Below are 14,107 nucleotides of genomic sequence, written 5' to 3'. Positions count from 1 at the left end.
TTTTCACATGTCACTCCCCTTTTTTGCGACCTTCACTGGCTTCCCATCCTGGCACGCATCAGGTTCAAGACACTGGTGCTGGCCTACCGGTCAGTTCACCGGTCAGCCCCGCCTTATCTGCAATCTTTGGTAAGTTTCCAAACTTTGCATCGCTCCCTCTGCTCCTCTACCGGTCCACCTCGCCTTGCCCCTCCATCACTACATGGGCCCGGAGGTCGCTTGTCCCGATCACAACTTTTTTCCTCACTGGCTCCTCAGTGGTGGAATGAGCTTCCCCCCTCGATCAGAATGGCCGAGTCACTGGCAATTTTTCGTCGGAGACTAAAAACCCACCTCTTCGGCCTACACCTGGGCCTTTCTGAATCTTAACCTTTTCTTAAAACACTCACATGCTGCTAGCTACGCCCCTGACTATTTTTTACACTATTTGTATCCCCATAATGTGTTACTCTAGTTCATGATAGACCAGGATACTTGACTCTTATTGATTGTATTACATGCTTTTTACTACACTACGTTCTTATATTTATTACTTTCAATTGTTCTGTGTATTTCTTGTGTATCCTGATGAGATGTGATGTTGTATTTCTTGTGTATTCTGATGAGATGTGATGTTGTAAGTCGCTTTGGACAAAGGCGTCTGCCAAGTGCAATAAAGTAAAGTAAAGTAAATCCAAGTGGATCGAAGAGTCCATTCACGGTAGCTAGAACACCCCTACGTGTGAAGGGCTTTGTGGATTCTGCTACCTGAAACGTGAAGACATCTTTCTTCAGATCCCAGCTCAGGCCAAGGCTCCGTTGAATGGGAGTGGGATCAACATCCAAGTTTAGGTCCTTGAGTCCCTTCGCTCTGTCCTCAGCAGAGAATGCTTCCATGACCTCCTGGCTGTTGGAAGCAACTTTGTGAAGTCGCAGATTTGACACAGCAAGCATCTCCTGTGTCCGCTTCAGCAGGTCGATGGCTTCACATGCTGTGGGCCTTGACAGGAGTCCGTCGTCCACATAGAACTCCCTTTCGATGAACTGTTTGGCGTCAGACCCATATTCATCTTCTCCATGAGCTGCAGCCTGTCGAAGGCCATAGATAGCGACCGCAGGAGACGGACTGTTGCCGAACACATGTACCTTCATGCGGTACTCGCATATGTCCTTGCTGGGGTCGTTCTCCTTATACCAAAGGAAACGGAGAAAATCCCTGTGGTCTTCTCTTATGACAAAGCTGTGGAACATTTGCTCAATGTCCACAGTGACAGCGATCGATTCCCGCCGGAATCGCACCAGTACTCCCACAAGGCTGTTATTCATGTCCGGACCAGAAAGGAGAACATCGTTCAGCGACATGCCTTTCGACTTTGCACTGGAATCAAAGACAACTCGAATCTGGCCTGGCTTCTGAGGGTGATAAACCCCAAAGGAAGGCAAGTACCAACATTCTTGTCCAATCTTCAATGTAGGAGCCAGCTCAGCATGATCGCGGCCAAAGATGTTCTGCATGAACGTGATGAAGTGACTTTTCATGTCGGGCCTTTTCTCCAATGTGCGTAGAAGCGAGGTAAGGCGTGTGAGGGCCTGGTCTCGGTTGTGCGGGAGTTGCTGACGTGGTGTTCTGAATGGCAATGGTGCCACCCAGCTGTTGCAGTCATCCAGGTACATTTCTTTGTCCATGATCTCTAAGAACAGTCTGTCTTCAATAGAGAGTCCAATCTTGTTGTCATCCTCAGACGTATTAAAGATGGTGCTCCCTAAGTTGCATTCTTGGATACTGCACTGGAACAACTTGATGTGCTGGCTTCGGAACATATTGCTCTTTCACCTGGATCCTGTTTGGACATGGGCTGAAGAATGTAGGGCGCTGGTTCTCAAGCACATTGGTGCGGTAGCTTTGGATGTCTGTAGGCTTATGGGCTGCCTCTAGGCAGACTTCTCCTATGATGACCCATCCCAGGTCGAGTCGCTGTGCGTAGGGGGCATCATGTGGACCATTGCGTTGCTCCCGCACCTTATGAACTCTAAGGATGTCACGGCCTAGCAAGAGAAGGATCTGCGGTTTGGAATCCAAGTGTGGTACACAATGTGCTATGGACTTGAGGTGGGAATGATGCAACGCCGCCTCTGGCGTAGGGATTTCAGCTCTGTCTGTTGGAATGTTGTTACACTCTATTAGCGCAGGTAGCGTCACAGTCGTAGCGCCATCCACAGATTCCACCATAAAGCCTGTGGCTCTTCGTCCTGTCATCTGAGTCGTACCTGCACATGTGCGGAGTGTGAACGGTGAATCTGACCCTTTGATGTGGAACATATCAAAGAACTCGGATCGTGCAATTGGGGAAAGGATACTTGGTGCTCAGCTTTGTATCTGGACCCCTGTGAGATCCACTTCTCTTGGATATTGTAGGGCAACTTGTCTACAATAGGTAAAATACCACGTGCTGTGTCCAGATAGCTCAGACCGGACAGGTACCCCTCTGACTTGGCTGATTCCAACTCTTGAAGAAGGTCACTGAGCTCTCTCAGCTTCACAGGATCTTTGTTGTTGATCTTCGGAAAGCTCTCCAGCCTGTCGAAGAGAGACTTTTCAATGACCTCAGGGGACCCGAAACACTCCTCCAATCGCTCCCAAGCTTTGTGTAGGCCGAGAGATGGGTGGCCTACATGCACTGCTTTTATCCGTCTCACGTGCTTTGCAGTTTCACTCCCTAACCACTTAATCAGGAGGTCCATCTCTTCATTGCCGTTAAGTAGTAGTCCATCTATGGCATTCCCAAAAGATGACTTCCAAGCCCAGTAATTTTCTGGAAGATCATCGAACTTGGTGAGGCCGGATGTTACGAGGTCTCTGCGTGCTAGGTACCTAGCCACCTCACTGACGTTGCTTGTGTCACCAGTAGGTTGATATGGTGAACCCTGGGGCATGCTGGGTGTGGGCTGCGCTGGTGAATGCTGGCTAGGCATTGACTTTGACCTACCCGGTTGCAGTAGTGGAAAGCTGTCTTCATGCTTCACACTGGAGAAACGCTGTCTTTCATGTGAAAAAGTCAGACGTTGTCTGGGTGGTGAGGACGATCTCAGTACATGGACTGTTGGCTCCAAGTTGGCTATAGACTGTCTAACATCTTCAGCTGGTGGTGTTAGCCGTGACTGATGTTCTACGTACTGGCGTGTACGCTCATCGTTTGCATGAGTGATAGCATCATCGAACTTGTCTTCATCCTCCGCTGCAGCCTCAAGAACGTTTGCTTCAGCGATGGCTTCTGCCACTTCTTTCTCATACAGCAAGTTATTTAATCTTGCTTCTATCTGGGCTTTCTCAATTATAATCTCTGATTCCTTCTTGGCATAATCAGCGCGTGCACGTGCTACTTCCACTTTGACACGTGCCTTGACAGATGCTCTACTGGATGATGAACTCTTTGATGACCTTTTAGTCGTGGCAGAGCTCGAGGTTACTGACCTTATTTCCAAATTGCTCACATCTGGTGATTCTTGGGTTATTTCTAACTTGTTCACTTCTGGTTTCTTGTTATTGGCGTGTCCTGCGACATCATGGAGTATTGCTGTATGTCTGGCGTGAGCAATGATGATGATGTGAAAAAACACTTGCACAGAAGATCTCTCTCCTTGTGTCGATCCGCCCGCTGCGTGGATGATTTTTTACTATTCTGTTGAAGTTGCGCCCTGCTTACGCACAATGGGAACATCTCTCTCTCTCTGTTCACGCCCATTTTCTCTGTCCGGAGAATTCATGTAGGCAGTCGTTTCCATGTTGCCAAACACTATTGACAGTTTGAGCCTTCCCGCAGTCAGCAAAACAAGCAGTTTTATTAGCGAACGTGTATTGACGATGCGGTGCAGGATTGCCCTGTGTAGTTACACTGATTGAGCACATTGAGCACATTGCTCGAGCTGTAAACAAGGCTATCTTGGTGAGTACTCGACCAATTTGAAAAAAATATGTCACGATGAGTCCCTTAGATACATACAGTGTGGAAAATAGGGTCCAGGTTGAAAAAAAACTAAATTCTCCTTTAAAGGTCCCAATTCGTGCAGCTGTAACCTCTTAAAAACGTGTGTCTCTGGTCCATAAAACATGATTCTGGATTAATCTGTCGAAAATATAGCAACCCCGTTTGTTGTGACGGAGTTCTCACTTCCTCATCTGGTCGCTTCCCAAGAATGGCCTGTTTCTATAATATATTCAGAACTAACAGTTCCCATTGGCCGCTGAGGGAGAGCCCGCCCCAGGCTCCCAGCGGCCAATCAGATTAGCGTCTGTGGACCAGCACGCTAGGTTGCGAGTTATCGTTAACTTAACGGTACTACGCTAAAGAGGACATCTCAAAATGCCTAGACTTACCGAATGCACCTCTGCAGTTGCTGGATCACGTACAGTTGGCGTCGCTCCAGCTAGAAGTGTTAATTTTGTGGCTATAGACTAAATGGTGCAGGTAGCTTGTGTGAGAGGGACCCGCGCAGTATGCAGGAGGAAGCTAGTGACGTCGAAATTCCCCCAGATTCCCCTCTGGGCAAACGACGCGTTTGGGGGTGTGGCTTGGAGGAGACTGCAGGGGGACGCTGGATAGGGACAAATCCAACTGTGGCAGTTCTGAGCGTGTGACCACTCATTACAGGGAGGGCTGACAGCAGTATATATGCATTTACAAGTAAAAACAGCTTTTGCACGGAATGGGACCTTTAAGGGCAATAACATTTTGTGAGCAACACACATCCGCACGCGCGCCAATAGGGCAGGCGAGGTCACACAGCAGCCGAGCTGCGGGACGTAGCTGCTATGCGAGTTGCAGGGCCAGCTCGGCGAGCTGCAGGGCGGGCAAGGCCGCGCAGCGAGCCTAAGAATCGAGCACGCGAGATGCCTAGTAGTATAGTATAGTAGTTAAAACTGGCTAATGCTTCCCACACACTAGAGGATAAAATGCCCGATTTAATGCCCGACTCCCCTCGGGGGGGCGTGGCCCGATTCGAGGCTAGTCTCAACCGATTTTTTTGTCAAAATAATTGTCAAGTGACTGGTGTCAATAAATTATTGATTGAATCGGAGCCTGCCCGATCTCGAATCGGGCATATCAAACATGTTTGATATTTACGATGGCTGTCTCCCGACGGAACCCGCAATAGCCAACGAGAGCGAGCAGACCGGGACGCAGCGCTCACAACAAACGAGCAACAGCAGTGCCATGTAGCTCCTCTCTCCCCAGCATCCTCACAGCAGCTTCAAACAGGGTGGACACGGACAGCGGCGGATGGCTCTCCAAACATGTGCCGAGCGGAGCGGTTTGTTTGCTTCAAGCGAGCGGATATGCTGTAATATGAGCTCTCAGACAGAACGTTGTTTTAGCTCATTTTGCGAGGGTGTCCGCCTGCTTGAAGTAGACCCGCCGCTCGGTGCATGTTTAGAGAGCTATCTGCTGTTGTCTGTGGGAAAAAAATGCGGTTTTGTGGGATATAAATAGCCTACAGTCTAGTTGCTGGAATCGCTTTGAGTCTGTACTTCAAACGGCTGGTGTGTGGTCTCGCAGTCTGGCCGAATCGTCTAGTGTGTGCGTTCAGGCGATTTTAATGTTAAAATCTGATGAAATTGTCCTTACGTCTGTGGTCTCTCATGTTTTTAAAATCGGTTAAGATTTGAAAATCCTCTAGTGTGTAGGCAGCATTAGTGGTGTCTGTGTGTGTCATCAGTGATGTCATCAGTGATGTCACTTGAGCAATTGTGATGTCATCAGTGATGTCACTCAAGCAATTGTGATGTCATCACTGATGTCATTTGAGCAATTATGATGTCATCAGTTATGTAATAAATCCTTCTTCTGTTGTGTTTTACAGCAGTTGGCATCCTTTATGCTGCATTACCTCCTCCCATGGAGGGGGGGGGGGGGGTTAGGGTTAACCCTAGCCCTAACCCATTTTACTTCTCTTTTTTTTGCAGTTAATTATGTGTATGATGGAAACTGTTAGAGATGGTGACAGAAACATTAAACAGTAAATATCCAATGATGTGCACGTGAGAAAAGAAAAGAACCCCAAGTTGACTGGATAGTCAGTACGGTCAACTGAGAAGACATGATCAAGTTACTTTGTCCATCATGAAGGAGAAAACAAGCAATGGAACCTTCACGGTTGGTTTCCCACTCTGTGGGCTCTTCTTCACTGGCAGGGGTGCGTTCCTTTGTGATCTTTATATCCTCCTTCTCCCTGTGTCGGCCTCTGGAGGAGTCTCTCTGCTGGAGTAGCACAGACACACACACACACACACACACACACACACACGTACGTTAAAATGAGATCCACATCTTTTGTAGCCATGTGAAAGATAATAAATAAACCAATGATCACTAGAACGACCGCACCGCGGATTTATGCCTCCGCCATTAGTTCATTATTGAGTCCAAATCGCCATTTGAGGCAAATTGGAAGAAATTCCGTCAAGGCGCTCCTGAGATGTTGCATTACAGAGCTTGGAAATTGGGTGTGTGAGGTCACAGTGACTTTGCACTTTCACCTTTACCTATCAAAGTCTAATCAGTTTATCCTTGAGTGCAAGTCGATGTTTGAGCCAAATCAGAAGAAATTCCATCAAGCCGTTCTTGAGATATTGCGTTAACGAACTTGGGAATGGCGTTTGTGAGGTCACACAGTGACCTTGAACTTTGACCACCAAAATGTAATCAGTTCATCCTTGAGGCCAAGTTAATGTTTGAGGCAAATTTGATTAAATTCCGTCAAGGCATTCCTGAGATATCGCGTTAACAAGCTTGAAAATGGCGTTCGAGAGGTCACAGTGACGTTGGCCTTTGACCTTTAACCACCAAAATCTAATCAGTTCATGCTTGAGTCCAAGGCGATGTTTGAGGCAAATTTGATGAAATTCGGTCAAGGTATTCCTGAGATATGGCATTAACAAGCTTGAAAATGGCGTTCGAGAGGTCACAGTGACCTTGGCCTTTGACCTTTAACCACCAAAATCTAATCAGTTCATGCTTGAGTGCAAGTCGATGTTTGAGCCAAATTTGATTAAATTCCGTCAAGGCATTCCTGAGATATCGCGTTAACAAGCTTGAAAATGGCGTTCGAGAGGTCACAGTGACCTTGGCCTTTGACCTTTAACCACCAAAATCTAATCAGTTCATGCTTGAGTCCAAGGCGATGTTTGAGGCAAATTTGATTAAATTCTGTCAAGGCATTCCAGAGATATCGAGTTAACAAGCTTGAAAATGGCGTTCGAGAGGTCACAGTGACCTTGGTCTTTGACCTTTAACCACCAAAATCTAATCAGTTCATGCTTGAGTCCAAGGCGATGTTTGAGGCAAATTTTATGAAATTCCGTCAAGGCATTCCTGAGATATCGCGTTAACAAGCTTGAAAATGGCGTTCGAGAGGTCACAGTGACCTTGGCCTTTGACCTTTAACCACCAAAATCTAATCAGTTCATGCTTGAGTCCAAGGCGATGTTTGAGGCAAATTTGATGAAATTCCATCAAGGCGTTCCTCAGGTATCGCGTTAACGAACATCGGACATACGGACGGACAACCCGGATCCATAATGCCTCCTGCCTGGCTATCTCCGGCGGAGGCATAAAAAACCAGAAGATAAACCAATGAAATGGGATTATGAGGCGAGTTTCTTGTGCTTCCGTTTACTGCATGTCGGATGTTTGTCTGTTAAAAGACTCATCCAGTGACTTTAACACCCAAATCACATCATCTAGGCTTCCAGAAAGAACAATCTCAAGCACAGATCTATCATTATTCCCTAAAACAGTCCCAGTAGAAACTAGGTTCCGCAGAGGAATCAGGGCAGTGATGTGCAACTTTTGCCTTTTCGCAATTGTCAGGAAGCCGTCTCACGCCTGCTTAAGAGACAGGAGACTCACTCTAGCTGTGGGGGACGTGGGCTCGTCAAGGTCTCGCTTTAGGTTCTCTGAGTCAACATCCTGTCGCTTATTCTTCATCCTCTCCCGCAGATCGCCAGTGGGTCTCTCTGCTGACCTGCTCCGCAACACACACACACAACATACACAAAACACGTCGTGAGCGGACAGTATCAAACCGGAGAGGAGTCATTTGATCTGGAGAGATGTGAGCAGGGGCACAAAAAAGCAAGAAAATAGCATGAAAACAGGAATCTTCCATTATAAAAGGAATGGAAGTTGCCTGCCCAAAAGCTAAAATCACATGCTTTAAAAGAGACTGATGGTATGCATCAATCGAGAGCCAGTCAGAAAAGCCACCTTACCGACTAAAAGTAAATCCTTTGCCTCGTGGCTGAGTTCCATGTGTGTAGCGACAAGTGTTGCCGTAACTGCAATTACCGGTCTTCAGCCAATTTCTACAGTGACTCTGAAAGACACAAACACATCGGCACGATGAGATGAAGCAACATCAGTTAAAATGAGACATTAGAAAATACTAATTACATCCTGATGCTATATAGGAAATACCAGTGGGAAGGGGGGGGGGGGAGTCACGTAACACTTGTGAACAGTGTAGGAATTTAGCCAGGGGCAGAAATTGCCCCCAAGATTTCTATAATTTCCTTTTCATTCAATTCATTTAATTTCCATCTCTAACACACACTCAACACCTGCAAGCTGGTTGCCAGAAGACGAAGAAAACACACTCACACAAACAGTGAGCTGTTGTCCACACTACACTTTAACAACTTTATGCACTAATAATTATTTTTTAAGTGCCGCCAAAATTTTGTAAATGCCCCGATTTTTTAAGACCATGGGGGCAAAAATATGTTAAAAATTTCCTCCACTGCTTGTGAAAATAACTTTCCAACAACTGATCATTGGACATGGGCTTCTTGGGGTCGCGTCTTGGCCCTCCCCTGACAGTCCCTGGGTCAGGTCAGGTGATCCATATATCAACAGCATTACTCCTGGGCCTCCCCTGACAGTCCCTGGGTCGGGTCAGGTCAGGTGATACATATGTCAACAGCATTACTCCTGGCCCTCCCCCGACAGTCCCTGGGTCAGGTCAGGTGATACATATGTCAACAGCATTACTCCTGGCCCTCCCCTGACAGTCCCTGGGTCAGGTCAGGCGATACATATGTCAACAGCATTACTCCTGGCCCTCCCCTGACAGTCCCTGGGTCAGGTGATACATACATCAACAGCATTACTCCTGGCCCTCCCCTGACAGTCCCTGGGTCAGGTCATGTGATACATATGTCAACAGCATTACTCCTGGCCCTCCCCTGACAGTCCCTGGGTCAGGTCAGGTCATGTGATACATATGTCAGCAGCATTACTCCTGGCCCTCCCCTGACAGTCCCTGGGTCAGGTCATGTGATACATATGTCAACAGCATTACTCCTGGCCCTCCCGCTGACAGTCCCTGGGTCAGGTCAGGTCATGTGATACATATGTCAACAGCATTACTCCTGCCCCCCCCCTGACAGTCCCTGGGTCAGGTCAGGTGATACATATGTCAACAGCATTACTCCTGGCCCTCCCCTGACAGTCCCTGGGTCAGGTCAGGTGATACATATGTCAACAGCATTACTCCTGGCCCTCCCCTGACAGTCCCTGGGTCAGGTCAGGTGATGCATATGTCCACAGCATTACTCCTGGCCCTCCCCTGACAGTCCCTGGGTCAGGTGATACATACGTCAACAACATTACTCCTGGCCCTCCCCTGACAGTCCCTGGGTCAGGTGATTATACATACGTCAACAGCATTACTCCTGGCCCTCCCCTGACAGTCCCTGGGTCAGGTGATACATACGTCAACAGCATTACTCCTGGCCCTCCCCTGACAGTCCCTGGGTCAGGTCAGGTGACACATATGTCAACAGCATTACTCCTGGCCCTCCCCTGACAGTCCCTGGGTCAGGTGATACATACATCAACAGCATTACTCCTGGCCCTCCCATGACAGTCCCTGGGTCAGGTGATACATACATACGTCTGGGTCAGGTGATACATACATATGTCTGGGTCAGGTGATACATACATACGTCTGGGTCAGGTGATACATACGTCAACAGCATTACTCCCCGTGCTGGGGCCGAGTCTTTCGAACACGCTGGGCCGGCGAGAGGGGGCGGCGGGGTTGCTGCTGCTGCTCGTGGCGGTGCTGCTGCTGTCCGATATGGTTTTAGAATTCTCCACTGTTACCTTCCGCCTGATCTTGGACATTCTGCAGGGCTGGAAATGTAAGGAAGCATTATTTAATCAATGTTCTCTGTGTACTGGTGGTAGCCAGCAGGTACTAGTGCTGTTAAGTGAGTCGATCTCACTCCCTGAGACGTCACGAGACGGAGCTCTAGCCCCAGGAACATTATGGGGTTAACGGCACTCTAGCAGTAGCAACAAACACTAGAGCCCATGGGGCTTCAGCCTCCTTGCTAGAGCTGTCCACCTTCTATGCCGGAGGTTCCCAGTTCGACCCCCGGCTGAGGGAAAACGACACAATGCACGCTTCTGCATGAATACAATTCTATATCACTCATGCCATTCCACAAAAGATTAAACTCTTGAGTAATGGTAAACAAAGCAATATCATTTTTTGAGCAATGAGTGAGTGGACCGGAGATACTTTCAAGCAGGGATGAAACAGATTCCATTCCTGTCCTGCAAAACGTGCTGTTTGTAAACAAGATTTACTGTGGAAAGCATTACGATTACCCACATTCTAAAGTGCGCCTTAAACTGTACTTCGTTTCAGCTGTGTGTCTAGATAGCAATGGTACACTAGACTTGAGCTAAGGCGAGACCAAATGTAATCAATTTGGGTAACATTACAGTACAGAATTGAAGACTTCAGTTCTATAGTGGCTTTAACATCCCACATTAGGACCAACCATTCGCCTTTTTTCACATCCCACCCAATTCAAAGGCAGAAAATAACACAGGTGAAACATTAATGAGGGTTCCAACTTCCAATCCATTTAGTATGGTGATCCTCGTTAATGTTTTCGCTTGCATCTGTGTTACTTCCTGCCTTTTACACACAAAATGGGTGAATTGGGTGCGAAGTGAAAAAGGCTAATTGCGTATTACCAACAAAAGCTAAGCTAGCTACATTGTAATTAAGTCTGGCTTTTATGGGCTGGGATGAAAGCCGGTCCTCCTACATGCAGCCACAGGCAGCTGCGTGTCCAAAACATCAACACATGCAAATGACTTGACCTGCAGACGCTAACTTGTAACTAGCAGCTTGGCTAGCTGGTTTAGCTATTAGTTCCTAACAATATATATAATATAACACCAATATATTAAAGGGATACTCTCGTAAGAGTCCTGTTAGCTGCTTATTGACTTGCAAACGGACATCAGCCAATAAAGCTGATTCTGATTACTTGTGATAGCAGGATAGAAGCACCCGAGCTAATGGAAGCTAATGCTAACGTTTAGCAACGAGCTAATGCCTTCATGTTTGATCTGAGCGCGGGGCCCAAACCCCTCGCAAGCCACAAAAGATGGAACGCTAACGGTGGATAAAAAGTTGCTCACCCAAAATATTAATTCGGTGTCGCATCTGTTTTTGTCCAGTAAGAGGATTCACTACTTTTAGAAATAACAAAGCTTATTATTTGATCTCAATGGCAGAAGCTCCCCTGTGTGCCTTCATGTTGGCAGCGGGTGCGGATGTGTGCGTGTGTAGTGATTGGTCGTCGTAGTCGACACCACCAGTCAGACGTCAAGTTAGCAAAAATAAATTAGTAGCCTATACTACTTCCTCTTAACAATTAAGAAAATAAAAAGACCAGACGTCCGGTTATAGTCTTCACAATAAAATCCTCAATTGACAAGAAAGTGACCAAGTGACATTATTTTATTCTGACTATAATATTCAGTCCGTTTAAGCATTCCCCCCCTTTTCTATTGACTACAGTTTGGCCCTGGGCAAAAAAGCCTGTGATTTTTGGGAGGGACCAGCTGGTGGCTACATTTTACACTCTAAGATCCACTAAACATGGCCATTCTGAACATTTTGAGCACCTCAGAAAATCTGTACCTCTCTCTCTCGTAACGGACAAGCCCGTCTTTTATTGTCACACGAACACCACAACACATGAATGCGGCCACAACACACCCATGCTGACGGTGGCCGGTGAAAAGTGTCCTCTGCATTTAACCAATCCAGGCATGTCCTTTCCTCCGAGGGGCAGGCCAGGAGCAGTGGTCGCTTTCTCGTACAGCGCCCGGGGACCAACTTCGGATGTTGTCGTCACTGGTCGGATGACGATGACGATCTGATCTTCTGCATGTTTTTAGTGGGGGGGTTATATACGGAGGAACCCCCTGGGGGGGGGGAGAACATGCAAACTCCACACAGAGAGAAAGGCCCTTACGACGAGATAACCCACCTGGGCAGTAGGCACTGAAGATATGGGGGGAACACAACCACAGCGCCCACAGTGTCCATCACTGATGATGTCATCAATGATGTCATACCATCACCGACATCATCAGTGATGTCATACATAGGCATTGTGACATCATTGTGACATCACTGATACACACATGACAGACTGAGGGAGAGAGAGGAGAGGAGCGAGACTGAGGGAAAGGGAGAGAGACTGAGGGAGAAAGGGGGAGACAGACAGAGGGAGAGAGAGGGAGACATTTGCACGCACGCCAATAGGTCAGGCGAGGCCACGCAGCAGTTGAGCTGCGGGCGAGCCTAGGAATCGAATCGACCCGTGCGAGATGCCTAGTTTGTGCAAATTTGCACATATTGTCCAATTTGCATAGGCCTATTTAAAAAAAACGTTTTAAGACGAAGTGTAATACAAAAAATATTTATCTTAATGTAAAGATTAAACTGGTAGAAATTCATTAGGATGTCTTTAAAGGGGAGGGGATCCTATTTGCCTGTAGTGTGTAGTGTCAAAAGGGCCATTTTCAGGGTTTTTTCGCCCATAACTGTCAACTAAATGAATGTCTGAAAAACTGTTTACAGTTTTCAGATGTGTGAGATTATGTGCAAAATAAATCCGCATTGTTTTTCGGTGGAGTGTCCCTTTACTGCTATAGCGGGCTTTCAGCTGTTGGATGCTGCCCTCTGGTGGCCATATTGGAGATCCACAGCTCATGGCAACAATGACTGAGAAAACTACCAATTTTCCAGTTTCATTGTAGTCTCGCTGGCCAGCCTCCCCTGGCCTAGTTTCATTGTAACATTACGCATTAAGCATTACGCATTAAGCAGAGTACACTGACTACTGAGTATTTCAATTCCACACAATTAATGAGCATTTTATTGGAAAAAAAGAAAATAAATCTACTGTATACATTTCTCACATTAAAGGAAATTACTGAAATAAATACCAGCCAATAGAAAGACCTTGTATAGTCACATTACTGATTTCCCTGGATATAAATTATTTAATGTTTGACTGATATCAAAGCTTGAAAAATGTCTACTTTAAAGGTAATCAACACAGAGCAGAAATTAACCATATCTATTCCACACTATCGAGTCTACTGGCCAGACACCATCACCAATGCCAACCTGTAGGAACTCACCATACAAGAACCAGTGGAACTACAAATCAGGAGAAGGAAGTGGAGCTGGATAGGCCACACACTGAGAAGATGCAATAAATCAATCACTAAACAGCCACTAACATGGAACCCACAGGGGAAAAGAAACAGAGGGAGACCAAGAACAACCTGGAGAAGAAGCACAGAACAGGAGATGAAGGCTGAAGGGCTTGACCGAAGGGCACAGGACCGGAGTGGATGGAGGGCTTTCGTCGATGGCCTATGTTCCCCAGGGAATACTAAGGCCTAAGTAAGTAAGTAGACTACTTCCACACTATAAACAGACAACAAACAAGTCATAAGATTAGACATACAATCAGCTGTTTTCACACTCCTCCTGCAATAGTGATTAGATTCAATAAAGATTTTATGATCCATGTGTTACAACAAGCAGTAGCCTACGTAAACATGCATCAAAGAAAAAATGGGATAAAGAGAAATAGAGGATTTACCATATTAACCCGAATCTAGTTTCCAGAGAATCAAGAGTTTAACGTTTCTTTAAGTTAAGTTAAGTTAAGTTAAATTAACTTAAGTTAAATGGGGAAATTCATCCTCTGCATTTGTCCCATCCTCTACTAGGAACCTTC

At 46.7% G+C, this 14,107-nt stretch overlaps 1 protein-coding gene across 1 annotated transcript in view; it reads right to left on the bottom strand.

The window, feature by feature from the left end:
• The window catches only part of zc3h13 (zinc finger CCCH-type containing 13), a 45,527-nt gene extending 33,919 nt beyond the window's left edge, over positions 1 to 11,608 (bottom strand). The window contains exons 1-5 of the mRNA XM_083633372.1: positions 11,481 to 11,608; positions 10,005 to 10,172; positions 8,249 to 8,352; positions 7,887 to 8,001; positions 6,125 to 6,236 (exon numbers count right to left, since the gene is read on the bottom strand). Coding sequence (XP_083489498.1) covers positions 6,125 to 6,236; positions 7,887 to 8,001; positions 8,249 to 8,352; positions 10,005 to 10,163 — 490 coding nt within the window. The 5' untranslated portion in view covers positions 10,164 to 10,172; positions 11,481 to 11,608. The remainder of the gene's footprint in view (positions 1 to 6,124; positions 6,237 to 7,886; positions 8,002 to 8,248; positions 8,353 to 10,004; positions 10,173 to 11,480) is intronic.
• Positions 11,609 to 14,107: the final 2,499 nt, after the last annotated feature.

The sequence above is a fragment of the Poromitra crassiceps genome, assembly GCF_964638095.1.
Source record: "Poromitra crassiceps genome assembly, chromosome: 3".
Classification (NCBI taxonomy): domain Eukaryota; kingdom Metazoa; phylum Chordata; class Actinopteri; order Beryciformes; family Melamphaidae; genus Poromitra; species Poromitra crassiceps.
Note: the sequence above shows the minus strand (reverse complement) of the source record. Positions and strands in the feature narration are given on the sequence as shown.